This window comes from Balaenoptera physalus (assembly GCF_965194825.1).
Source record: "Balaenoptera physalus genome assembly, chromosome: 6".
Taxonomy (NCBI): Eukaryota; Metazoa; Chordata; class Mammalia; order Artiodactyla; family Balaenopteridae; genus Balaenoptera; species Balaenoptera physalus.
Window position 1 is genome coordinate 135849986 of NC_138885.1, and position 27934 is coordinate 135877919.

The window sequence follows — 27934 nt, forward strand, 5'->3', positions numbered from 1 at the left end:
CAAAAATTCAAAAAAAATTTTTTTGCTGAAGTTCAAATTAACAACTTTTTTATTAACACCTTTTGTGTTCTAAGAAATCTTTGCCTACCCTAACGTCATGAATATGTTCTCTTATGTTTTCTTTGACAAACTTTATAGGTTTGGTTTTCACCTTCAGAAATATGAGCCATCTCACTTTTGTTATTGGGTATAATGTGAGGTAGGGATCCCAGTATTTTTTTCCCCTTGCAGAAATCTAATTGTGCCAGTACCATTTATAGGATATGCCTTAGAACTTCCTTTCCACATTGAATTGAATTAATGCCTTTCTTAAAAGTCAAGTGGCTCTCTTTCTTGCCTCTCATAATATGTTCTTTAATCTATTAGTTTAACATACTACACTGCCAGTACTGTAGCTTTGTAAATCTTGAAATAGGTGTCATCCAAATTGCTTCTTCTGAATTGTTTTGGCTATTCTAGGTTCATTGCATTTCCATGTAAGTTTGCAATCAACTTGTCAACTGCTACCAAAAATCTTACGATTTTGAGTGAAATTGTGTTGAATCTATAGTTCAATTTGTAGAGAACAGATCTTAACAATACTGAGTCTCGATCCGACAATATGGTATATCTCTCCATTTATTTAGTTCCTCCTTAATTTCTCTCATTATTGTTTTGTAGTTTTCAATATAAAAGTCTTGTATATCTTTCATTACATTTAACCACCAACTGTTTCATGTTTTTTTGCGCTTTTGTAAGTGGTACTGTTTTTGAGTTTTCATTTTCCAATTGTTTCTTGCTGGAATATAGAAGTGCACTTGTGTTTTGTATATTGACTTTGTATTCTTCAATCTTTCTAAATTTACCTATTAGTTCTAGTAGTTTCTTTGAGTATCCCTTTGGTTTTTCCCTGTATGTTATCATATGGTCTGAATAAAGACAGTTTTACCTCTTTTTTTCCAATATGTATGCTTCTTATTTCTTTATTGCACTGGCTAGGACCTCTAGTACATCAAATATAAGTGGTGAGAGAATAACTGTATTGTTTTTGACAGAAGTTATTGAATTTTTCACCATCAGGCATGATCTTAGCTTTAGGGTTAATTGGGGCTTTTTTGTATGTAGATACCTGTTATTAGATTGAGAAAGATCTTTACTGTTTCTGGTTTGCTGAGGCTTTTTACCATGAATTGGTTCTAAGGATTTTGGTTTTTTGGTTTTTAATTTTTTTTAATATTTATTTAGTTATTTAGTTAGTTTGTTTTGCCTGTGTTGGGTCTTAGTTGCGGGATCTTTGTTGTGCCATGCGGGATCTTTCATTACAGTATGCGTGCTCTTCGTTGTGGTGTGCGGGCTTCTCTCTAGTTGTGGCACGTGGGCTCCAGAGCGTGTGGGTTCGGTAGTTTGCGGCACGCAGGCTCTCTAGTTGAAACCTGCGGGCTCAGTAGTTGTGGCGTGCGGACTTACTTGCCCTGCAGCATGTGGGCTCTTAGTTCCCCGACCAGGGATCAAACCCGTGTCCCCTGCTTTGGAAGGCAGATTCTTTACCACTGGACCACCAGGGAAATCCCTGGTTCTAAGTTTTAATAAATGTTATCAAGTTCTTTTTCTGCATCTGTTGAGATAATCATGTGATTTTTCTCTTTTGTTCTCTTACTGTGGTGAATAACATCAGTTGATTTTCAAATGTTAAACCAACCTTGTATTCCTGGGGTAAACTTCATTTGATTAGAATGCATTATTCTTTTTATGTGTTGCTGGATTTGCTTTGCAAAAAATTGCTTTAGGATGTCTGAGTCTTTGTACATGAGAAGTATTGGTCTCTTTATTTTTTACTTGCAGTGTCCTCAGATTTTGGTATCAAGATATTACTGGACCTATAAAACATGGGGAAGTTGCCCCTCATCCATATTTCTCTAATGGACTTTGGTTAGGATTGAATTCTGACTCTATTTCTGCCTCACTTGATTGGTAGACTTCATCAGTGAAACCATCTACATCTGGAGTTTTCTGTGAGGAAAAGATTTTAATTACAGTTTTAATTTCTTAAGAGATATGGGACTCTTCAGATTGTTTATTTCTTCTTGCATCCAGGTTGTATTTTCATGGAAGTATGTTCAGGTTGTAGAGTTTATCAGATCACGTTGTTCATTATATACCCTATTATCATTTTAAAATTTGTAGATTCTGTAGTGATGTCCCCTTTCTTTATCATGCATGATATTGGTAGTTTGTGTTTTCTCATTTTCTTAGATAAGTTTTGTGAAGGGTTTATAAATTTTATTAATTTCTTTAAAAAACTTTGGATGTGTTTTTTATAATCTATTTTTGTTTTATTTACCTCTCTTTTCTTTATTATTTCCATCCTACTTTCTTAGGGTTTAATTTCGTCTAATTTTTCTAGTTTCTTAAGGTAGATCATTAATTTTAAACCTTTTTTTCTAATATAAGCACTTAACGCTGTACATTACTCTGTAAGCACTACTTTAGCTGCATCTCAGAAATTTTGATGTATTGTATTTTCATAATCATTTAGTTCAAATTATTTTCTGACTTCCATTGTTGATATATTCATTTCTCAATGAATTATTTACAAGTGTGTTGTTTAATTTCCAAATATTTGGGAAGTTATTGTCTTTTTTGTTATTCTTAATTGTACTGTAGTCAGAAAACATACTCTCAAGCATAATGAGGCTCATGGCCATGATGAAGTAATAGACTGGTTTTACCATGTTGCCATAAAACAACTTGAAAACTAGGCCACGTGTGTGAAACAACTGTTTTCAGATGGATAATGGACAGTACAGGACTGTGATTTCTGAAAGAAAGGAAACCTGCAACATGAGCCCTGGTGTAGCCTGACTTCCTGCCCAGAAGAACATTGCAGACCATGGAACAAAGAGCTTGAGATTCCAAGCAAAGCAGTGGTCACCTTTCCAAGGGCCGGAGAAGGTGGATGTCCCATTTCAAGCAAATTCACCTTTACTCCACCTCTTTGCTCCATTCAGGCCCTCAACCTATTGGGTGATGCCCGCTTGCATTGGTGAGGGTGATCTTCTCTACTCAGTTTACCAATTCAAATGCTAATCTCTTCCAGTTACACTCTCACAGGCATACCCAGAAATAATTTTTTACCAGCTATCTGGGCATCCCTTAGCCCATTCAAGTTGACACATTAAATTAACAATCACAAGTTCACCCCTTGTCAACTTGGCACCTATACGCATCTCCTTAAACCATGCTTAATCTCCAAATAAAGACAATTACAAGATCATAATTTCACCTAATATGATACAGCTATCATGCATACAACTGAAAATGTGCTAATCCCTTGGCCCCAGAAGAGGAGGTAAAATTTTGAGTGATTTTACTCTTCTCCGTAAATGCTGTTATGTAAAGTTGACAATGCTTAAATACTGATAAGGTCAATACATTTTATGTTACATAATAAGGGAATAAGAGAGGAAAGGAAACAAAGGTATTTGCTTAATAGATGTATATATACATATATATATTCATAACAGAATAAGGAGGAGATACTCATTACAATTACAGTCCTCATTTCTGCAGCCGGTCACGTAGTTGTATCAGGTATTTATAACTGCGTTCTTCTACTACCTGTTTTGTATTCTTTTTACCTGGGGGATGACCCAAACCTTCATTCCTGAAGGGTCCGGGCCTTAGTGGTTCTGACTAGATTGGGTTGTTTTAGTTTTCCATTGACCATAATCACAAGGCATGGTAATACTAAGAGACTCCCTAAGGAATCTCCTGTATTCCACAGATATTCTTCCTTATCTCCATTGTGAAGTAGTCATCCGGTTTCCCCTTGGTAGTCAGGATTAGTCACCCTGGCCAACACTGTTACTCCCTTCTTTGCCTGTTGATTCAGAGGCGTGAGGAGCCCAAAGTGTCCAGGTAGCAGTCTGAACTTCTAATTCAGTGGAGTCGTGTCTCCTGGTGGAAGCATTCCTCTTGAGGCCAGCAGAGCATAATGTTGTGGAAACAGGAGACAGAAATTTTGCTAGTAGATTACTGGGGGTAATATTGAATGGTGCCACTCCCATTTCCAGCCCCTTTATTCCTGGATCTATGAATCCTGGGGCTATCAGAGGAACAGCACCGTATATTGGATGCTGATTTAGTAGAGTATATGCTGTCTTCTCGAGAACCTTGCCCCAGCCTACAAGGTATTGTCACCTAGCTGGCACTGAAACTGAGCCTTCAAAGGGCCATCCACTCTGCTGTCAAGCCAGTTGCTTCAGGATAGTGGGGGACATGGTAAGACCAATGAATTCCTTGAGCACGGGCTCACTGCCCCACTTCTTTTTGCTGTGAAGTGAGTTCCTTCGTCAGAAGCGTTACCGTGTGGAATACCATGGCAGTGGATAAAGCATTCTCAAAGTCGATGGATAGTGGTTTTGGCAGAAGCATTGTATGCAGGGAAGGCACATCTGTATCCAGAGTAAGCATCGATTCCAGTAAGGACAAAACACTGTTCTCTTCCATGGTGAAAATAGTCCAGTGTAATTAACCTGCCAGCAGGTAGCTGGCTGATGACCCTGGGGAACGGTGCCGTACTGGGGACTCAGTACTGGTCTCTGCTGCTGGCAGTTTGCCAGACTGGCCTCAGCGAGTGGAAGTCCCTGCTGCAGAGTGCATGCAGAATCCCCGTCCGGGCCACCACGGTGCTGCTGCTCATGAGCCCACTGGGTGTTGACATGGTAGCTGGGGAAAGAGACGGACTGGCATCGACAAACTCGATCATCCTATCCATTTGATTATTAAAATCCTCCTCTGTTGAGGACACTCTCTGGTGAACATTCACATGGTACACAAATATTTTCACGTCTTTTGCCCATTCAGAGAGGTCTAGCTACATACCCAAATTTCTTTGTCACCAGTTTTCCAGTTATGTTCTTTCCAGGTTCCCGACCATCCAGCCAAACCACTGGCCACGGCCCATGAATTGGTATATCATTTCATGTCTGGCCATTTCTTCTTCCAAGCAAAGTGAACAATCAGGTGCACTGCCCAAAGTTCTGCCCACTGGAGAATTTCTCTTCACCGGTGTCCTTCAGGGATGTCCTTGAGGGGTGGGGGCTGGTAATGCTGCAACTGCTCACTTTTAGGTAATGCCTGCATATCACACAGAACCATCTGTAAACCAAGCCCAAGTCGTCTCCTCTGTCAGCTGATCATAGGGAACTCCCCGTGAGTCCATAGGTGCAGCCTGGGAGAGATAAGGCAGTGTAGCAGGAGTGGGGGCCATGGGCATTTGGGTCACTTCTTCATGTAACTTATTTGTGCCTTTAGGGCTTCTAGGGCCTGATCACATATGTATACGTACCAGATCCACTTGATGATAGAAAGTTGCTGTGCCCACTGGGTGAGTCAGATAACACACAGTTCATAACAGGCAGCTCAGGTTGCATGATAACTCAGTGGCCCTGGGTCATGTGTTCAGTCTCCACCAAGGCCCAGTAGCAGGCCAAGAGCTGTTTCTCTAAAGGAGAGGAGTTATCTTTGGATAATCTTTGCAGTCCCTCCAGGGATGTGGCATTGCTTTTAATTTACTATTTTCCTAGGTACAGGCAATTCTAATGGTTCCACTTGCCCTTTCCCACCATAATAGCCCTCACTCAACAGGTCAGAAAACCACTGCAGGGATTCTGCCAGCTGCTCAGTATGTCTTTCCCAATTATGCGTTCTGGAACTGGGAAAATAGCCATAATATGGGTTAAGGGACCCACTGGACGCACTGTGAGATGAACCTGAGCTAAAATTCCTTTGATCACCTGACCTCCATAAGCCCCTGCTCTGACTGGAAGGCCACAGTGATGTTTTGAGTCTCCTAAAATCAGTGTCAGTTCAGAGCCAGTGTTCCTGAAAGGTGTGGTTATTTTCTTTTTTTTTTTTTTTTAAGTAAAACAAAAATTTATTTCTTGGATAGGGAAAGGTTTTAGAGATAAGTAGTTTAATGCTGATATGGTAAGTCTGTTCCACAAATTCCTTAGAGATCCAGCACTTTCTGTGTGATTGCTCATTCATATGTAGCTCCGTTACCAAGGTTACCTGCTGGCTCAAGATAGCTGCTCCAGGTCCAGCCATCATGTCCATATTCATTTTCCATCACACAGTACTCTTGAATTTCTCCAGCAGGCCAAGACTTTATCTATCTTGAGGCATTTTCACATCTCTCTTCTGCCTAAAATGTTAAGCTACTAGTGTTGGAGGGTCTCCCGCAGACGTGGAGGGTGGTTGTGGCTCACCATGGGGACAAGGACACCGGCAGCAGAAGCTGTGGGAAGCACTCTCTGGCGTGAGCCCTCCCGGAGTCCCCTGATTATTTTCTTTTCCCCAATGTACAATTACTGCGGTAAAAGGCTTTAGGGACCATTTAGGGAAGAGTATTTTTAGTAGTGTATTTGGGGTTCTTCCTGAAGAAGACCCAGCCTCCCCTTCATTCAAGGGCTTCTAGGTCTGTAACTGACACAAGTCTGGGAATTGATTGAGGGATCGTCACTCTGTTTTTATGACCAGGTTAGAGTTTTGTTCACTTGACCTAGAACTTTTTTGTTTATACAGATGAATTAAGAATTTAGTAGGCTTGATAGGAATTGTTATAGGATAAAACTTTGATGGCCTTTTCAATTTTTTCTATTGTTGATTCTGTTTAGCTTTTTCTGTAAGTTTTTTTTTTTTTTTTAATAAATTTATTTATTTATTTATTTTTGGCTGCGTTGGGTGTTTGTTGCTGTGTGCGGGCTTTCTCTAGCTGTGGCGAGCGGGGGCTACTCTTTCATTGCGGTGCGCTGGCTTCTCATTGCGGTGGCTTCTCTTGTTGCAGAGCACAGGCTGTAGGCGCACGGGCTCAGTAGTTGTGTCTCACGGGCTCTAGAGCACAGTCTCGGTAGTTGTGGCGCATGGGATTAGTCGTTCTGTGGCATGTGGGATCTTCCCGGACCAGGGCTCAAACCCGTATCCCCTGCATTGGCAGGCGGGTTCTTAACCACTGCACCACCAGGGAAGCACTCTGTAAGTTTTTTTTTTAAACTATTTTCTTAGAAAATTGGCTATTTTGGTTAAATTTACAAATTATCCATCAAAGGTGTATATAGCAATTTCAATTTTTAAAAGTACATTTTTATGTTTTGTTAAAATGCTTCTTTTCTCATTGCTGGCTTTTGTTTCAGTACTGTCAGTGAGATTTGTCTGATATTATCTACTTTAATTCATTTTTTCAAAGAATAGCTCTTGGTATTAGTTATCATTTTTACTGTTTTTAAATTGGTCACTTTTTCTTTTGTCTTAACTAATTCTATCCTCAACTTTTTGAAATAAAGACTTTAGTTCTTTTCTAGATTCTTGACTGCTTATTAAATCATTTATTTTAGTTTTATTGAATAATAAGAATCTAAAGCTGTGACTTCTTTTGGCTATAACTTTGGGCTGGTCCCATGTATTTTGGAAGTCCCGTGTTCTCATTGTCATTAATTTTTTTCACACTGTTAATATTAAGTGTCTAAATCAGGTTTCAAAGCTAGACATACTGTCTCCAAGGAGTGAGTTCTTCTGCTTTGTAATGTCTTCTCATTGTAGAACAGGGAGAGTAAACTTGGGGATTTGTTCAGGATCATCGATTGAAATAGTTCATTGAGAATTAGAACAAAATCAGTTCTTTTTTTTTTTTTTCCAAACTCATCAGGAACCTTTGTAATCCTGGTCACCAGAATCCCTTGAGACAAGTACTTCAGCTTTTTAGGCGTGTAGACAGTGATGATAACTAGAGGCCAGAAGGCTCAAAATGATTTTGTGGGTTGGCTGGACATTTCTTCTGCTGGTCTTCTCTGGGGTCACTCATGTGTCCATTAGGGTGCCTTGGTTTTCTGACAGGTGACCAGCTTGGGCTTCCTCATGTAGCAGCTGGGTTCAAAGAACCATTGTCATTAACTTTTTAAAAACAGATATATTGAAATATATCTCACTCGTTTCAAACGTACAAGTCAGTGATTTTAGTCACTTTATCAAGTGGTGCAACTGTCACACCATAAGTCAGTTTCAGAACGTTTTAATTCCTCTGATAAAATCCCTTATGCCCATTTGCAGTTAATAACCCTTCCTGTGCTCGCTTCAGCGGCACATGTGTTAAAATTGAAATGATACCATTAACCCCTCTTCCCATCCCCTGTCCCACAAAGCCACTAATCTACTTTCTGTCTCTATAAATTTGTTTTTTCTGTACATTTCATTTAAATGGAATCATACAATATGTGATCTCTTGTCAGCCTTCTTTCATTCAGCATAATGTTTTTGAGATTAATCCATCAGTTTACATATATCAGTAGTTTGTTCCTTTTTGTTGCTGAAAGATTTCATTGTAGGGACTTATCATGTCATTGGTTTTTAGTAAGCCTACAATTTGTTTTGGAAACATTTTTGTTTTGGGTTTGACATAAATAGGGTCACATTGTAGCCTTTAATACTCTGTTTTTTGGATTAAGACTTTTTGGGTAGCCTAACACGGTTTTTGTTTGTTTTTTTTGGTTTTTTTTGTTTGTTTTTTTTAAAGAGCTCCTGACTTCTTTCTTTTTTTTCTGTGTTGGGTCTTTGTTTCTATGCGAGGGCTTTCTCTAGTTATGGCAAGTGGGGGCCACTCTTCATCGCGGTGCGCGGGCCTTTCACTGTCGCCACCTCTCTTGTTGCGGGGCACAGGCTCCAGACGTGCAGGCTCAGTAGTTGTGGCTCACGGGCCTAGTTGCTCTGTGGCATGTGGGATCTTCCCAGACCAGGGCTCGAACCCGTGTCCCCTGCATTGGCAGGCAGATTCTCAACCACTGAGCCACCAGGGAAGCCCCGTAACACGGTTTTTAAATGTTCCTTGGAAATTTTAGAAGAATATGTCTTGTCTGTTTAAATAATACAGTCTTTTATGTAGCTGTCTGTTCATGCCTTTAAAAAAGTTACTCAGGGCTTCCCTGGTGGCGCAGTGGTTAAGAATCTGCCTGCCACTGCAGGGGACACGGGTTTGAGCCCTGGTCCGGGAAGATCCCACATGCCGCGGAGCAACTAAGCCCGTGCGCCACAACTACTGAGCACGTGCGCCACAACTACTGAAGTCCGTGCTCCTGGAGCCTATGCTCCGCAACAAGAGAAGCCACCGCAATGAGAAGCCCCCGCACTGCAACAAAGAGTAGCCCCCGCTTGCCGCAGCTAGAGAAAGCCCGCGCGCTGCAACGAAAACCCAACACAGCCAAAGATAAATAAATAAAATAAATTAAAAAAAAAAAAAAGTTATTCAAGTGTCTTACATGTTTTGTTTATTAGGCTTTTGATATTAGAATCTTTGACTATAATTACTACTTTGTCAGATTCTTGTTTTTCTAATAGTTTTTAAAATATAATGCTGAGTATAATAACAGTTCAATATTTATACTTCTAGGATATACGTCCTTGAGTGATGCAGGCCACTGCAGTGGTTGAGACAGCTTCTGGTAAAGGCTACCACAGTAATGGGAACATCCAGAAAGGTGAGAAGCTAGTCCAGTTGGCTTTATTCTGGGTGGAAGGTGGTATTAAATGTAATTAGACTTGATAGTTCCCTCTCCACTGTTGCTACATCTTAAGCCTTCCTACCAGTAAGGTAAGATTCAGCATGTTTTTATCTTGACAGATGACTCAGGTGATTTTTGGTAAATATGGGCAGCCTACATAGGATCTCTCAGGTAAATGGAAGATTTAGGAGAGAGAAAGTGAGCCAGAAGAGAGGGTTTTTGTCCAGGCAGGCTTTCAGGAACTACTGACAGGTACAGTTGCCTTCAGGGTAATAAGTAGAAAGTGGGCAGGTTGACCTCTGCTACCGAAGTTGTGTATGTTTTTTCTTCACATGGATCTAAAATTTCTCTTTCTGTCATAATGGTAGAAGAGAGAATAATCAACAAGGGCATAAAAAGCAAGCTGACTAACCTTTATATGCTTATGAATACATGTAGTTGTAACTATTAAGAGGACTTTAGAATGTGATAAAAATGCTATTTCAAGTCAGACGGGAAACAGTGGATTTTTCAGCAAATGGTATTAGGACAACTGACCATCCTTTTTGGAAAAAAATTAAGTTAGATTCCTACCTCATGCTAGAGAGAAGCATTAATTCTACATAGTGTGAAAGGGCTAAGTGTTACACACATACACCCACACAAAGAATTGGAAAATTATAGAAGAATACTTTTATAATCATGTGGTAGGGAAGGCCAGAGAGACAAACCCAGAAGTCAGAGAAGAAAAGACTGATTCATTTAACTACATAATCTTAAAGCCCATGGCATGACAAAATATTTTTAAAAGTTAAAAGATAGCCAATAAACTGGGGGAAAGTCACTTATATTATAAATGTGAAAAACAAACACCTAGTATCCAGAATATATCATGAACTCCTCTACAAATCTCTAAGAAAAACACAGTCAGCACATGAGTTTATAATTGTATCTGACCCTACTCTCCTTAGCTCCAACCCCATATTTATAACAGCTTATTAGACATTCACATCTGGGTGTTTTATCTCTAACCTTAAACTCCACTTGCCTGGAACTGAATTCATTATCTTCTCCCTCCACCTCCCTCCCCAGCCCCTTGCTTTACCTCTTCATCTTCTAAATCTCCTCTTCATGAAGTCCCTATCTCTTTAGCACCAGATATTCCCATTCATCTGTAATACCAAGCTGTAACCCTTAGCATTATCCTAGAAAGATATTTAAGCAGGTGGTAGCTAATTGATGAATCATGAAATCAGCTTAGCTGATTGTAATCAGCTTTTTTTTTTAATAAAATGAAATAGACTAGAAAATAGCAGAATACTTTGGACATAATTGGAGTAATTACTGTTTTGTAAAATTTTTGTTTCACTTATACAGGCACATATATGCTAGATCTTGATATAAAACGTGTTTCTGATTGTGTTCTTAAGGAAAAAAAATATGTACTTGAAAGCCACTAATCTCTCTCTCCCTTATCTACCATTTCTAATTGACCACCAAGTCTTGTCAGTTGTGGAACTTTTTTACCAGTCTCTTCTTTTCCAGTCCCATTTCTGTACTCTTGGTCTGTCTCCCTTCATTCTCCCCCTTCAAGCCTTCATTCTTACTGTTGCTAGAGGTGTCTAAACTCAGTTGCATTCACATGACTACCCTTTTAAGAAGCTTTCAGTGGTCCTCCGCCTTAGGATAAGAACCAGACTCCTTAACACATCATAAAAGGCCTCTTTCTGTTCACAGCTCCTTTCACTCCCTTAGAGCTATTTCACTCGAGACAAGCTGGCTTATAATTTCTTGAAAATGCCATGTTTTTTCACCCAGCTAATTTTGTAGTGCTGTTTAATTTGCCTAAAATAACTATTTTGTTTCAAAACACTTTTTAAATGTACAGTTTTCTCTGACGTCTGCTTCTCCTTTCTTAAGCATTTACCTGCTAATGAGCAGCATGGTAGAGCACCTATGTCTTCTTCGTTTTGTTTCTGCAGTGCCTAAGGTTGATATTAGGACACTGGGAGGCACCCACAGATGACAGAGGGAGTGACTGCCTTCTAAATAGTAAACGCTTTGCCACTGAAAGAGTTCAAGAAGAATCTTAGCTTCTCTCTTAGTCAGCTGGGGCTACTATAGCACAATACCATGGAGGTGGCTTAAAGAACAGATATTTGTTTTTTCCACAGTTCTGGAAGCTGCAAGTCCAAATGGGGGTGCCAGCATGGTCAGGTCTTGTAAGGGCTCTCTTCCTGGCTTGTAGATGGCCGCCTGCTTGCAGTGTCCTCACGTGGTGGAGAGAAACAGAGAGCAAGCTCTCTGGTGTCTCTTCTCTCATAAGTGCACTGATCCCATTTTGAGGGTGCCACCCTCATGACCTCGTCTAGCCTTAATTACCTCCCAGAGGCCCCGTCTCCACATGGGGAGTTAGGGTTTCAACACATATGAATTTTGAGGGGGGCACAGTTCAGTCCATAGCAGCAACTATTTAGGGATATTTGTTATGGATAATGTAAAAAGTATATTCCTACATTGGGAAGAGCTTAGGCCAGATTACATCTAAGGTCTTGGGTTTAAATTCTGTAATGTTTCTGCTAACATTTTATCCTTTTTTTTTTTAAATCAGATGAGCCTTCTAATCGTAAGAAAGAAGATTTGTTATCTCCTAATGGTTGTAAAGAAGCCAAATTGACTTTTCTTGATCATGACTGGGATTCCTTGGCATTAGAAAAAAGAGCTAATGACAAAGAAATCAGCAGTATTGACAAAATAGAGTTATCGGAGCCATCTTTTACTGTGAGTCCAGATACTAAGATAGAGAGTACTCACTCTCAGTCAAGTGAGTTTGAAGGTAGTATTGACAACGCTTTCCTGAATGAAACCTACTGTATACATCATTCAGAGTCAAAACTGAAGAATGAAAGTCTTATTCATTTAAATTCAGAATTAGATTATGAAATGCAGAAAAGAAAGGAGGTGTTTTTTGGTATTTTGAATCATCGAGGTAATAAGACTGTTGGCTCGGAAAGAATCTACAAGATTTCAGATGACGATTATAAAGAAACTCCTGAAGATGTGCAAAAGCGTGATCTAGATGATGACTCACAGCCAGAATATCACAGTGCGGAAGAACGAGAATATATAAATAACCATTTACCTTTTGACCAAACGAAGACATTAAACATATCTAATCTGGAAGTTTTGGGACTGAGAAGTTCAGGTTATGGAGTTAATTGTGCTAGCAATCTAGAAGATAATCATGTTAAATTAAAAAGTAATTCTAGCACCTCTTTAGATTCAGCTGATGTTTATGGACAAGAAGGTTCACCTCATGTCTCCAAATTTCAGAATTCTGTTATGTTAAGAGAATATCATGAACCAAAACATGGAAAGTGTATGGAACAAGACACTAGTTTAATGTACCACACAGTATTTGATGAAATTGTACTAAAGAGTAGTCCTCTTGAACACCAGGAATCTCAATCTAAGAGTGGTTTCTTGAACCCTCAAAAAGCATTAAAAACTAAAATTTGTACTGGCAAAGTGAAGTCTCAAATAACTAAAAGTAAAGATTTTTGTGGAAATTCAGTTGTTGAGAAAAAAATGTTACAGCACCTTGAAAATCCAAGCACATTACCACAAGACAAAGATTCAGAGACATTACTCCAGCCCTGTAAAGATTGTCAAACTTCCTGGACCTCTGTTTTTGATGATTCAGTAATTTCTGCCTGTGGGTATTCACGTTATAAAAGCCTACAAAACACCCCTAACCCAGCCTTAGATTTTTCTGTTACTCTACCAAGGTCTGCAATCAGAGATAACCAGGCAATAGAAGAAGGTAGCTCCCTAAAAGCTGCTAATGGCAATACCACAAATAAAGCATGCTTTCACCATATGGAAGGACCATGTCCCAAATCAGTGACGGATGTACCAAGTTGTACAGTCACAATTCATCAAACAGTGGATGTTAGCACTGATTTTAGGGCTTGTTTCACAACAAGCAGGGCGACGAGTGCAAGATCTTCTGTAGTATCTACATCAAGCAACACTGAGATAACAATGATGAATAAAAAATGGCCTGGTGAGTGGCAAAGTGAGAAACGAAGTGTGGCATGTAACACAGATTGGGCATACAGTCAAGATAATGAAGATCCACAGATGGCTGTGACAAAAGGATCTTTGGGGAAATCTCTCTCCGTTGACAGTTTAAAACCTAAGGGAAATTTCCTGAATAAGGTAAAACCAATGTGATTAATAATAAAAATTTATTTGACTTTATAAAGAGGCACTGTAGGCTAATGTAAATGTTTTGGTTCATTGAATTATATCAGGGGTTTCTGAGGCTTTTGCGAGAAAATGCTGGATGAAGGAAAAAGGTGAATAGATTGCTACCAACTCTGTTCTTCTCTGTTGGCAGCTATTGCCACAAAGTCAGTTAGAAGTTGGATTTTACATCTTACCAGATACAACATGTATTATTGTTTTGTCATATATGTCTAATTTGATTTTAAATCTTGTTTTCAGGATTCCCTGGAATTAAGGAAAACATTTGATTTCACAGACTTAAAGAAACATTCTGAAAGGTAAGTCAGACATACAAGCTTGCAGATACGTATGAGGAAATAATCAAAATAGTAATTTGCTTTTCGTGTAGGTACTTAACCATATAGAATAATAGCCAGGAGTGACTTGAAGAGATCGTCTGCTTCAGCCATTTGTGTAGGGTACGTAAACCGTATTGAATAATAGCCAGGAGGGACCTAAAGAGATCGTCTGCTTCAGCCATTTGCCTTGAAAGAAATCAATATTAGAACAATGTAGAATGTTAAAGCTTTCCACTTACTGAGATTTCAGTCTGAATAATTCCTTCAGAAAAACTCATGGCATCTTATCTTTATTTATCCAACCCAAACCCACACTGTGATTTAATTACTTTCGTTTTTTTTCATTTGATCCCCTGTAGTCCAAAACAAAATAGCACACTTGGAAAACATCATATGTTTGAAGAAGTAAATACTTTTACTGGGATATTTTAATCTTGATTTTAATTCGTTGTATAATTTACTTTGCATCCATGGAGAACCAGGTGGTGGGGGAGAGGAAAGGGAGAAGTCTCCGAGAAGTCAAATTGGTTTTCATGCTCTGAGATCATTTGCTTTTTCCTTCATTCATCCTTTATTCTTCTAATGAGTTTGATCTGGTATCCAGTCCTATAAAATTAAATAGAAGAGTTGGTTTCCAGAGGCAGATGTATCGAGAATAGTTAGAAGTGGCAGGTATTAGCAAGGGAAGAACTATTAACATTCAAAGAAGTAGTGATTTTGGAGCTTTTTGTTATAACAGCAAAATATTTGCTTATAATAACATAAGCATTATTATTATTATTAAGAAAAATGTAAATTATATTTTCTGTTTAAAAGATAACATTTTAAAACAGTTTTCCTCCAGAATGTTTATAACTTTTAAAAATGCTGGCCAGTGCTTGATTTGGGTTGAAAAATCTGTTGATTCTGGATAAATTAGTACTTTACTTTAGAATTCTTTTCTTGGTAAAATAAAGTATGAATTTCAGACTTATTTACTCTCTTGAATTCTAAAAAGAGTATTTTTTTTTATAAATTTATTTATTTATTTATTTATTTTTGGCTGCGTTGGGTCTTCGTTGCTGCACATGGGCTTTCTCTAGTTGCAGCGAGCGGGGGCTACTCTTCGTTGTGGTGCGCGGGCTTCTCATTGTGGTGGCTTCTCGTTGCAGAACACGGGTTCTAGGCACGCGGGCTTCAGTAGTTGCAGCACGCGGGCTCAGTAGTTGTGGTTCGTGGGCTCTAGAACGCAGGCTCAGTAGTTGTGGCGCACAGGCTTAGTTGCTCCGTGGCGTGCGGGATCTTCCCGGACCAGGGCTCGAACCCGTGTCCCCTGCATTGGCAGGCGGATTCTTAACCACTGTTCCACCAGGGAACTCCTACAAAGAATATATTTAGCATTGACTCTTGACATCCTTGTTTTCTGCAGCCTTTCCATCTTTAGTAGAAATTGATTTAAACTTGACAGAGAAATGTAAGAAATTTTAAATCTGTTTCTGGAGGTATGTCATTAACACAGAAAAATGTTTGGAATCTTACCTAATCCAATTTTTTTATTTCAAAGGGAACCTCAACTTTCTAAAGAGATGGAGAAGAATTTGCCATCAAAGTGCTGTCAGCAAATAATTCAGAGAGCCATCAAAGCAGAGTTGCACCTTTTAAATGTTCACTATCAAATGTGTCATCACCATTGCAGTGATATTTACAAACTTGTAATGGAAAATAGAGAAGGATTAAATAGGTGATTGTTAGGGTTTGTTTGTTTATTATCTGCTTTTTTATTGAGGTACAGTTGATTTACAGTGTTATATGTTTCAGGTGTACATCATAGTGATTCACAATTTTTAAAGGTTATTCTCTATTTATAGTTATAGGTGATTGTTAATTTTAAATCTGTATCTTCCTAGAAATTTATCACTAACTTTAAGTTTATTCTAGAAAATTTCTTTAGTTTTCATTTTTAAAGGGCAGAAGGGGGTGGATTATAACTGGGTTTGTTAACTGGCCTAGGGGTAACAGACTTTAAAAAGTAGTACATTTTAATTTCATGGAGAGGCAACAGTGCATGTTGGCATGATGAATCCAGTAAAAAGACAGATTCAGGGTTTCTTTATAAAGTCCAAGTTTGGATGAAGTCAGTTGGAGGGTTTTTTGTGACATTCGACCACATTCTGTCTGGCTTGTATGTATACTGAGGATTGCTTATCTTGCCCCTGGAAAAACACATCTTCTGTGATTCATTTTCTTTTACTAAACATTTAAAAGAAAAAATTTCAGGGATCTAGTAGAGTTAGAATTAAGTGTATAATTTGACATTAGTTTTAAATGGGTGGCTTGGGCCTAAATAATTTAGTTTTGTGAACTTAACTTTTGAACAGGAATTTATCAAGTAGTTCTACTAAGAAGGAATTAGGATCAGCTCTACTGTCAGTTTTAGAAGACTTGAAAGTTAGATATGTGAATTTGAAAGAAAAGATAAACAAGGGTATACCACTGGAAGAGCTGCCTCCACTGTCGGTAGAATCAAAATTATTATCTACCTTCTCTGCTTTTGCTTCCAGGGTATGTATTTATGTTTTAGGAATAAAATTTTTACTTCATTTAGACAGAAAACATTTTAAGCTAAAAGCTTTTTCTTCCCTTCTCTTTCTTTCCAGCTAATGAAAGAAGAATCACATACGTAAGTTATGTTTTTATCTAATTTAGAATTCATTAGATCTTAAACATTGCTAATTCAGCTAACTTTGTTTTGTGTTTTGGTCCTTATTCAGAACATTGATAAATGCTTTAATGAAATGTTTATCTGTTTAGCTTTTCAGGAGCAGATTCTGAACTAGATAATCAAAGTACCCGTGATGTTGATGGTTCTTCGAGCCTGAAAAAGACACTCTCTCAAGTGAGATTTTTTTAGAGTAGTTCAACAAGTGTAAATCTTTAATCTTATGGCTTGCACAAAGTAAACTATAATTTTTAGAAGCTCTCACATCCTTCTTTTCACTCAGCTGGCTTATTTTGTGTACTACCATTTGAGGGATATAACTGATTAGAAGGAGCATAATGTCCTGATCAAATGGATGTCAGTAGTATATGTTGGGTAAGAAAGCCTGCGCACAGCAACGAAGACCCAACGCAGCCAAAAATAATTAATTAATTAGTTAAAATAATAATATCCCTTTTTTTTTTTTCCCCATTTATTTTAGACAGGGCAAAGTTTTCACTCCTCCTTTGCTGAAATGATGAAAATAATTTTTAAGTGCCTTTCATAGGTTTTCTTAATCTCTCTTGTTCCCCCAAGGAGATGTTTGTCAGACGACAGTCTGTGTAAGAGCGCTCTGCAAGCTGTGAAGTGATAGAGAAACATGAGTTACATTCCATTGTCAATGGAGTAGGAAAACTGAAGGTCGTTTCTTTTTTTTTTTTAATTTTTATTTATGGCTGCGTTGGGTCTTATTGCTGTGTGCGGGCTTTCTCTAGTTGTGTGTGGCAAGCGGGGGCTACTCTTCATTGCAGTGTGCGGGCTTCTCGTTGCGGTGGCTTCTCGTTGCGGAGCACGGGCTCTAGGCACATGGGCTTCAGTAGTTGTGGCTCACGGGCTCTAGAGCACAGGCTCAGTAGTTGTGGCTCACAGGCTTAGTTGCTCCGCGGCATGTGGGATCTTCCCAGACCAGGGCTCGAACCCATGTCCCCTGCATTGGTAGGCGGATTCTTAACCACTGCGCCACCACCAGGGAAGTCCCCTGAAGTTTGTTTCTGCTTTCTGACTTTAGTCTTAACCCTGAGGTTATATTATTATTTGGGTAGTCTTAAACAATAAGATGCATCCCAAAGCCAAAAGTGAAATAAATATTTGATTGATTTATATTCCTTTCTATTAAGATAAATGATTAAAAGTAAATTACTTTAGCAAATCATTTATTCCATTGTTCTAATCTTTAAGAAAAGAAAATCTCAGTTATCCACAAAGAATTAACAGGTCTAAAACCAGATTTTTATATCTTCAAATTTCTTACATAGTTTGCTTAAACAGCTTGTCCATTTAATGATATATAATGTTCTGGAGGGGTTTTGTTTTTTACTTTTTTATTTTTTTCATCATTGTAAAGGTAGCAATGGTGTAACCTGCTTATTTGGGGAGAACAATAAATCTTTTTAAAAGTACAAGATGCAGATATAACATTTTTATAATCTTAATTTTGGCTCTAAAACAATATCTACTTTGTTAGGATTACATTTTAATACCCACCCTACTAAATTAAGTTATGCATGAAAGCCAGCATCGTATAGTGCAGTGTTTCTAAATTTCAGCTATTTATGTACCACCTTCACAATTTTTCATAGCCAGGTATTACCTATAATGTTATTTGCTTTGTATTTTTTAAATGATTCTCCTCTTTTAAAAAATTAATCTGTGAAGAGTAACTTATTATTATGTATGAGAAAGAAATATCACTCCCCATAAATGAAAGGTACCTATAACCACACATTAAATATATAACTGTTGATGTTAATGTGAAAAATACTTACATGTGCAGCTCCAAAAATCATCTCAGGTACTGCTAGTGTGTGGATGCCACACTTTGCTAAATAATGGTGGTGTTAGCATACAGTCACTATACATAGACTAGTTTCAAATCATAATTCTCATTGTGTGACAGACATAAAGCAACAGGTTACTTAGATTCAGTTTGCTCACCCATAAACTGGGTCAATAATGATTTTGTCTCATAGCCTTTGTTGTTGTGAGGGTAAATAATGCCAGTGAAGCATGCTTGTCACATAGAGTGCAATAACTGTTACTCCTTATTTATTATTGTTGTTTTTATTATTTTAATCCTCAGATGTCTCTATTACCTGACAATAGTCATCCTAAACAAGATACATCACCCAAGGAGGATGGTTTAAAAAATGGTGACGTAGATATAGACTTTAGTCAACTAAAACTTAATGATAAAGGTCAGTATAAAAATGTTTGTCTTGTGTCATTGCCAGAAAGCAGATAATAAGATTTAAAATATCCCTCGTGCCCATCTGTTAAATATTTTTAATTGAATGGCATCATTCAGATTATGAATGTGAAGTATGTTCTTATTACATCTACTTGATATCTTTAAGGTTACTTAATATATCTGATAATGCCAAATAATAATACAGACTTTTGTTCTTCTGGTTCATGTTTTCCATTTTGAAAATTCTTTTTTCTTTCCAATTTGTATCTCTGTAAATTGTATGGGTTTTTGGTTTTTTCTTTAGTTTTGTCCTCAATGAGAAGAGAAAGCTTTTTTAGTGAAATAAAGACTTGAAGCACGGCTTAACCCGTTTTTAAAGATGTTCACTGTTATTCTGTCTATAAAGATAAATCTCTTCTTCAATAAAGGATAATTAAAAATCAGAAAAGTAAGGCTTTTAATAAGCTAGGAATCAGTGTTAATTAAAGTAAAACTGGGAAGCAGATCACTCAGATAATTTCTCACGGTTAAACATTGTACATAGTTCCTTGCTAAGTGTGTCCAATTTCTCAGACTCCAAAAATCACCGAGAAGTGAGTGAAGACTGGTTTGATGCTAAAGAGAACCTGACAGGAGCTGACTTCTCAGGAATACAAGAAAATCAAATAGTACAAGACAAAGGGGATCCGAAGTTTACACTAGGTTGGTTCTTAACAATTTACCAAGAAATCCTAACCTAGCTCATTTATAAAATAGTGCTTGTCTTCTTCTGTATTATTTTGGAGGATTGCACTGTTTTAATATTTTATTCCTGTTTGTATTTCTTTATACATATGAAAAATGAGAAAATTGGCCATTTGGATGTCATTTTTTTAAAGAGTAAATCAGTTTAAAATGTTCATTTCTCTTTCAGAAAACTGTCTGCTAAAAGCTTAAATCCAAGATTTAGTTAGTAGATAGAGGCCCACCATTCTCTCTCCATACTCTAGTCCAACATCAGTATTCCTTCAGGTGTTCTTTTCCTCTAAACCCTCATCAGGCACTTTGCAGGTGTGGGGTACATAGTGAACAGAAAAAGCTTCTCAGTTTCCATCAGGCAGCCAGGGCTAACTATTTATTGATCCATTTTTGAGCCACAAGAGACTAAATATCAATCAGTCCAACCTCTTTGTTTTTAACATATGATTAAAGCCCAGAAATCTTGAAACTATACTCCAAGCTCTTAATCTTCAGCCTAGTGCTGATATTTGCTAATAACTTTATAATAATCTCTTTGATAATAAAAAATAAAATACTTAACAATTTTCACATTTTCTCTTAAAAATATTGATAAAATAATGATTATCTTCTGTTGTATGTTTATCTTCAAGCAGAAATGAAGAATGTTGAACCCTTACGAAGAGATAAAGGTTACTTGATACATGTTGGTGGTCTCTGCCCTTCAGTGTCTGAGGTATGCCAGGATTTATTTTTTGAGCTTCACTTTCAAATCTATTAATTGTTCATATTTTGATTGTTTTTCTACCTTTCACAAACTTTTATTTATCTTCTTTTAGGCTGATTTAAGGTCTCATTTCCAGAAATACGAAATTTCTGACATTTCAATTTATGATTCTTCTCCTAATTACAGGTATGTTTCCCAGATTCAATGAATGTACATTTACTGGGTATGCCCTAGGTTCTAACAGAGGTCTGTTCTGTACTGAACGTGAACCACAGTGGTGATTAAGCCAGGCGCCATTCCCGCAGGCGTTTCCCAGCCTAGTAGAGGGATACACATTGACAAATAGCTACAGTCATTAATTGTTGCTGTTCTTAATCAAATCTTTCTTTCATCGTACTTTTTAACTTGTTACTAATGAGATATAGGAGAATTATTGATTTTTCTGCAGTTATCTTGTTTCATACCATTTCATGGGGGCAGTCGAGTGCATTAGTTAAGAGAACGGGCTCTACAGCAGATGGCTTGGGTTCACGTCTCAGCTTCGTCAGTAACATGAATACGTTTGGGCAAGTTACTTAACCTTTCTGTATCTGAGGCTCTATAAAGTGAGGATAATAATAGTACCTACATAGCATTACTGTGGAACTATCATGAGATAAATAAGTAAACCAGTAGAAATAAAGGCTGGCATATAGTAGGTACTCAGAAAATTATATTTAATTTTATTATTTTTTTATTTTAATTACTTTTTAGTTGATGCTTTTTTATTTTTTAGGTAGATGGCTATATCATCTACATATAGTCATTTCCAGTATGTGTGTTGTTACTTCCTGTTTTGTGACATTATCAGAACATTCAAAAGTATCAAATAAGAATGGTGATAGCTTAATGGAAATGCCTTTACTATGTTATCACAAAAAATGATAGCTCTTTATTTCAGATATGAAAATTTTTATAAATTAAAAAAGGATCCTATTTGTAGTTGGGTTGAAATTTATTAAAAATAAGTGTTTAATTTTGTCTTAAATGGATTCACTTAAGACCATATGCTTTTCTTGGACCTATTAATTAATATATTGTTAATATATTTCATTATATTAAAGTAGTGTTGTACTCCTAGGAGTATTACTTGATGTGAAAGATTCTTTTAGTGTCTTGTTGAATCCTTTGGAAAAAAGGAAACTTTATGGTTTTTTATTACTTTGAAATATTATACATTCTGTGTGGAAATTTAGGACGTACAGTTAAATACAAAAGTGTAAGGAGGTTATAAAAATTTATCCATAGTCCCATCTTTTGAAGGCAACTGCTCTTCAGATTTGGTATATATCCTTCCATTGACACCATCTGGAGCTGGCACTTTCAGAAGGATGGCTCTTGCCCAGCTTTCTCAATTTTATGGCCAAAATTCTGGTTAGATTTTCCAACTCTGTTTGGACTGCATATTTTTTCACTACAAGGCCATAAGGACATTCTCTTCTGTGTTCTGCTAAATGTTTTTAAATTTTGCCTTTCACCTTTACGCCTTCGCTGTATCTGGAGGTTATGTTTGTGTATAGGGATTAATTTTAATTTTTTGGTATGGATAACCAGTTGTCCCAAGAACACTAATCTGTGCAACTGTGTCATATATCAGCTTTGCAAATGTTACATTACATTTTAATATAAAATTAACAGGTGATAATTCAGAAGAAATACTAACTACCTTTTATGTCCCATCTTTAATTTTTTGTATTTAGTTATCTTAATATTCTTCCTGATCCCAAGGTAAGTATAGTAACTTTTATTTTTAAGAGCAGTTATTCTTATAAAAGATATATGCTAGCCAGTAGTTACACAATGAAGTTGAGGCCATTTAAAGTCATTAACAAAGAACCTTTTGGTTTTCTGCTTTTATATTTTAGATATGCATCTCTTGCTTTAAAAAAAAACAGTGATGCAAAGCTGGCTGTGAAAGAAATGAATGGTATAGAAATAAATGGGAAATCAGTAAATGTGCGGCTTGTCAAAACTCCTGGAGAATATACATCACCACTTCCGTCCAAAAATGGAAATAAAGTTAGTTTTAATAATTTGGAGAAAAACATCAGCAAAGAAATCAATTCAGCCTCCTCTATTTCTAGATTGCCTAGAACTAGGCCGAGGCAGCAGCTGGGATCTGAGCAAGACAGTGAGTTTTTCCCTTTTGACCAAAAGGTTAGTTTTCTTGATCAAGCCCTTAAATGGTCTTCATATATACACTATACTGCGATAAGTAGCTTTTTCGGACAAATAACTCTAGGACAGCAGTCTTGAAGTGGGAATAAGGACATTAGTCTGAATTGTTTCTAACAGTGGATGCGCCCTAACCTGCTCTTGTACAACCCCAGTCGTCCCTGGAGGAAGCACAGATCTTTACAGGCGTAGCCGCAGAGAGACAACGTTTCTCTGTAACTAGGCTCTCTGCCAATGCTTTTCAGTCTTTGTATCTCTTTATTCTTGGATAGTGTTACTCTATAAGTAGCTACTTAACACTTTCATCATTCTTTTTTTCACAGCTAACCTCATCTCATAATTATTTAAACCATAAAATATAGTCATTTTATTATGCATGCTCTCATCTTTACCACATTGAGGTTTTAAACGCCACATGGAAGGTGATAAGGTTGACTTATTCACTCTTGTCTCTCCACTGCTCAGCAAAATGCCTGGCATCCTATAGGCATTCCATAGATTTTTTTAAGTTTACATATAGTAAAATTCACCCTTTTTGCTGTCTGTGAGTTTAGACATATGCCACAGGCATGTATAACCACCATCACAATCAAGGTATAGAACAGTTCCATCTTTCCACAACGTTCTCTTGTGCTCTGTTCTTATAATTTTACCTTTTCCAGAATCTCCTGTGAGTCGAATATTATATAGCCTTATTAGTCTGGCTTCTTTCACTTAGCTTTATGCATTTTCTTACTGAGTTCTTGAGAGTTTTTTATATTCTGAATATAAATCATTTATCAGATAGGTATGTAATTTGCAAATACGTTTTCCCAGCCTGTACTTTGTCTTTTCATTCTTTTAATAGTGTCATTCTCAGAGCAGGAGTTTTAATTTTTAACCAATTGCAATTTGTTGGTTTTTTGTTTTTTAACTTGTGGGGGTTTTTTTGTTTGTTTGTTGTGGTTTTTTTGGCTGTGTTGGGTCTTCGTTGCTGCGCACGGGCTTTCTCTAGTTGTGGCGAGTGGGGGCTACTCTTTGTTGCAGTGCGTGGGCTTCCCGTTGCGGTGGCTTCTCGTTGTGGAGCACGGGCTCTAGGCGTGCGGGCTTCAGTAGTTGCAGCATGCCGGCTCAGTAGTTGGCGGCATGAGGACCCTAGAGCGCGTGGGCTTCAGTAGCTGCAGCGCATGGGCTTGGTCATTGCAGTGCACAGGCTTCAGTAGTCGTGGCTCGCCGGCTCTAGAGCACACGTTCAGTAGTTGTGGCACACGGGCTTAGTTGCTCTGCAGCATGTGGGATCTTCCTGGACCAGGGATCGAACCCATGTCTCCTGCATTGGCAGACGGATTCTTAACCACCACACCACCAGGGAAGTCCCTTAACTTGTGTTTTTAATGTTGTGTCTAAGAAATCTTTGCAAAACCCATTGTCACAAAGATTTTGAGTCAATTTTATAATGTGAGGGATATGAATTGAGGTGGTTTTGGTTTTTTGGTTGTGTTTTTGTTTTGTGTATGGAATTGTTCCAGCATCATTGTTGAAAAGCCTATCCTGTCTCCACTGAATTATCTTTGTGCCTCTGTCAAAAATCAGTTGACCATATTTGTGTGGATCTATTTCTAGACTCTCTGTTCTCTTCTAGCTCTTAAACTTTCCACCAGTACTACACTGTCTTGATCATAATAGCTGTATAGTAAGTCTTGAAATAGTAAGTCCAACTTCATTCTTTTTCAAAATTTATTTTGGCTTTTCTAGTCTCTTTGCCTTTCTGTATAAATTTCATAATTCTTCTTGTCACTATCTATTAAAAAAGTCCTTGGATTTTTACTGGAATTAGTTTGACTCTACAGATCAGAGAAAATTCCTTTTTAATAAATGGATGAAAGAATAAATATTTGTTGAATAAATGAATTTTGGTTTTTTCCTTAAGAATAAGATAAAGGGATCTCTTTTCCCTATGTCCTTTACCCCGTCCTTTCCTAATTCCTGGAGTTATCCCATTATTTTTCTGTACCATTAGTGCCATTTCTTTACTCACAGACCTTTCTCCACTCACAGTTATGCACAACTCTTCTTAATCCGAACAACATTTTCACTTGACTTCATTCTTTTGAAGTTACCATCCTTATTTGTTCTGTGTTTTTCCTGCCAAACAAGTAGTTTATACCCAATGTCTGGGTTTCTTTGATTGTTTCTTCATCCTAATAATCTGACACCAGTCTCTAAAATTTTATTTACAGTGCTCTTTCTATAGTCACTAGTGATGTTTTTATTGGTCTTTCTCCCTATCTGCCTTCTTTTTGACCACTTAGTCTATTTGGTGCCGGTCATTCCTTTCTTTCAACTCTTTTCCTTTCGTCTCAGTGACACTTTGTGTTTAGGATGGGTTTTTTGGTGCATAACCTCAATCCACAATAGGAAGGAAGGAAACAAACTGCAGTCAGGCTACAAGGGTGCTTGAGCTGGAGATTTGGGACTCCTCCCTGCCTCCCTCAGGTAGTGCCCCTGGTTTCTTGCCTCTGCATCCCTGTAAGCTCCATCCTCCTGTTTCTCTCTGCACGCTGGCTTTCTCTGTCTGCTCATGACTTCTCTCTTCCTCCATTAGGCTTTATTTTGCTTAATTCTAACTCTACAGTACTTTTCAGTTCAAGCTCCTGTTAATCATTTGACTAACTCATTTGCTCTGTGTTCCAATTCCACATTCTTTAGACAGGGAATCTGATCCAACCCATGATTTTGGTGTTCATGAGTTCAGGTAACACCACTCTTGGTCTTGTTAGCTGAGGAAGCAGGTCATGGAGTTGGTAGAGGGAAGGTTATGTGTCATAAATAAATAGGGCACCGTGGGCTAGGGTAGGAGTATGTTGTCTTAGAGTGTGTGGACAGGGCAGCTCTTACTGCTGTCTTTGTTAAACTATACTCTTACTTTTCTAGCAGTTTCTTGTCACCTTTCTTCTCAGATTCTCAACATTTTTTCATTATATTCATTCATTTAGAAAATATTTATTGTCTATAATAAGAGGTAGTGATGATTAAGAACAACAGATTCATAACTTGGCTTTGATACCTACTCATGGGCTGGGCGAGTTACTGCCCTCTGTGTCTGAGCTTCCTTATTTTAAAATGGGGATAGGCACTTCCCTGGTGGCGCAGTGGTTAAGAACCTGACTGCCAATGCAGGGGACACGGGTTCGAGCCTTGATCCAGGAGGATCCCACATGCCACGGAGCAACTAAGCCCGTGCGCCACAACTACTGAGCCTGCACTCTAGAGCCCGCGAGCCACAACTACTGAGCCTGCACTCTAGAGCCCGCGAGCCACAACTACTGAGCCCGAGTGCCACAACTACTGAAGCCCGCGCTCCTAGAGCCCGTGCTCTGCAACAAGAGAAGCCACCACAATGAGAAGCCCATGCTCCGCAATGAAGAGTAGCCCCCGCTCGCCACAACTAGAGAAAGCCCACATGCAGCAACGAAGACCCAATGCAGCCATAAATAAATAAAATAAATAAATAAATAAATTTATTTTAAAAGAATAAAAAATAAAATGGGGATAAGTGTTCCTGCCTCACAAATGTTGTGAGCTTTAAATGAGTTTAATTCAGAAAATTCTTTAGAACAGTGCCTGTCATGGAGAATGTACTCCGTAAATAGTAGCTACTGTTATTTACTAGCAGTTTGGCTCTTTCTTGGGAAACCCATCCTCTCTGTGGTTTCAACTACTATTTAAACTATTGTATCCCAAAATTTATTTATTCAGTAAACAGTACACCAACTGTGTACACTATTGTAGGCACTGGGAAAGTAGCAATGAACAAAACAGACAAAAATCTGTGCTGTTACAGAGCTTAAATCTAATGAAGGAGATAAGGCAATAAGCAAATAAGTAAAATATGTAATATTCTGATGTGACAGATGTAATATTTTGTATATCTTACCCTGACTTTTCATCTAGGTTTGCAAGTAGCAGCTCCTCCTTTGTTGAACTTTTATGGAATGTACAGTGGTTTCATATAATTTATATCCTACTTTCATGGTTAATAGTAATTAATTGATCATTTTAATTTTGTCTCTTCAGTTGAATTATAAGATACATAAGTGATGGAGGTTCTTTTTTATAGCACTAGTTTCCCCACCCCGACTCCAGCATGTTCTGGGCATATAGTTTGTGTACATTAAACATTTAGTAAATAAGATATAGAATATACGATATAAATATGTACATATAATTACCTTGTAGGCCAGCCTTTCTCTGTCAGGTTGGGTAAGAGAATTCAGCCTTCATGCCCTAAGCCTAAGATATCCGTTGTATATAGCAAATGACTCTCTCTCCTATGCATCTAGAATGGAATAGTTATGTCCTATCTTAGGGAAAATTGAGAAAATAGTTAACATCATTTTTTGTGTTCCGTGGATCAGATGAGAATCCTGTTTGAGAAAAGCTGATTTCGACATAGCCCGTGTATTATACTTCATCATGTATTTGGCATTTTTTAAATAAATAGCCCTGAATACATCTCAAGTAAATTTACTTGGTAGAAAAAATAATCCCAAATCAAAGTAAATATCTTAGGAATTTTGATTTTACTATTTGTAATTTTTAAATTTAGAATAAGCTGGATTATCTCTATGTAATCATTACTGACTTAAATAAAACTTTAAAAATGTTTATTTAGGATATCAAGAAGAATTGTAGACAGATTGAATCCACTACATTACTACCTGATGCACCTATTCAATTTGTACCTCCAAGTACATTGAACCTGGGTAGCTTTACCAAGATCATGAAGAGACTGGCTGAACTACATCCGAAAGCTGGCAGGTAGTGACTACAATTACATTTTAAGTGGTTTTATAAGTTGTATGTAAACTACCGTTCCTTTCAGTACCTTAGCCGTATCTAGAATGTGCTGCTTTGGAAAGGGCAGATGCTCATGCGTGTCTTCCTTTGGCACAGAGATCACATCATAGACGCTCTTCAGGAGGTTAGAATGCGTCATAAAGGCTCTCTCAGTGGCCTGTCTGTTAATGCTATTGTGAGGATGACTTCCTCTGTTTTGGAAAACTCTGCTTCCGGTTAGGTATAAAAGAAGCAATAAGAGGTAAGTCAGTCATACCTTTCATATTTAAATAGTAAACATTTTAAGCTATGGATTCCATTTTCTTTTCAAATAAAAATAATATTATATTGAAAATAATAAAATAACATAAAAGCTAAAAACAAGCATACTGTATTTGTAAACTATTAATGCAAAACTATTTGGGGTAATGT

General features: G+C 37.6%; 1 protein-coding gene across 1 annotated transcript; it reads left to right on the plus strand.

The window, feature by feature from the left end:
- The first annotated feature begins 44 nt into the window (after positions 1–44).
- On the plus strand, positions 45–27934 carry RBM44 (RNA binding motif protein 44). The gene is made up of 14 exons (XM_082464727.1): positions 45–9509; positions 12124–13733; positions 14022–14080; positions 15645–15821; positions 16459–16642; positions 16738–16760; positions 16892–16982; positions 18889–19077; positions 19527–19765; positions 20362–20479; positions 20583–20656; positions 22375–22663; positions 27339–27484; positions 27620–27934. Exons 1-14 carry the CDS (start codon positions 9440–9442, stop codon positions 27741–27743), a joined length of 3393 nt encoding a protein of 1130 aa, XP_082320853.1. The 5' UTR covers positions 45–9439; the 3' UTR covers positions 27744–27934.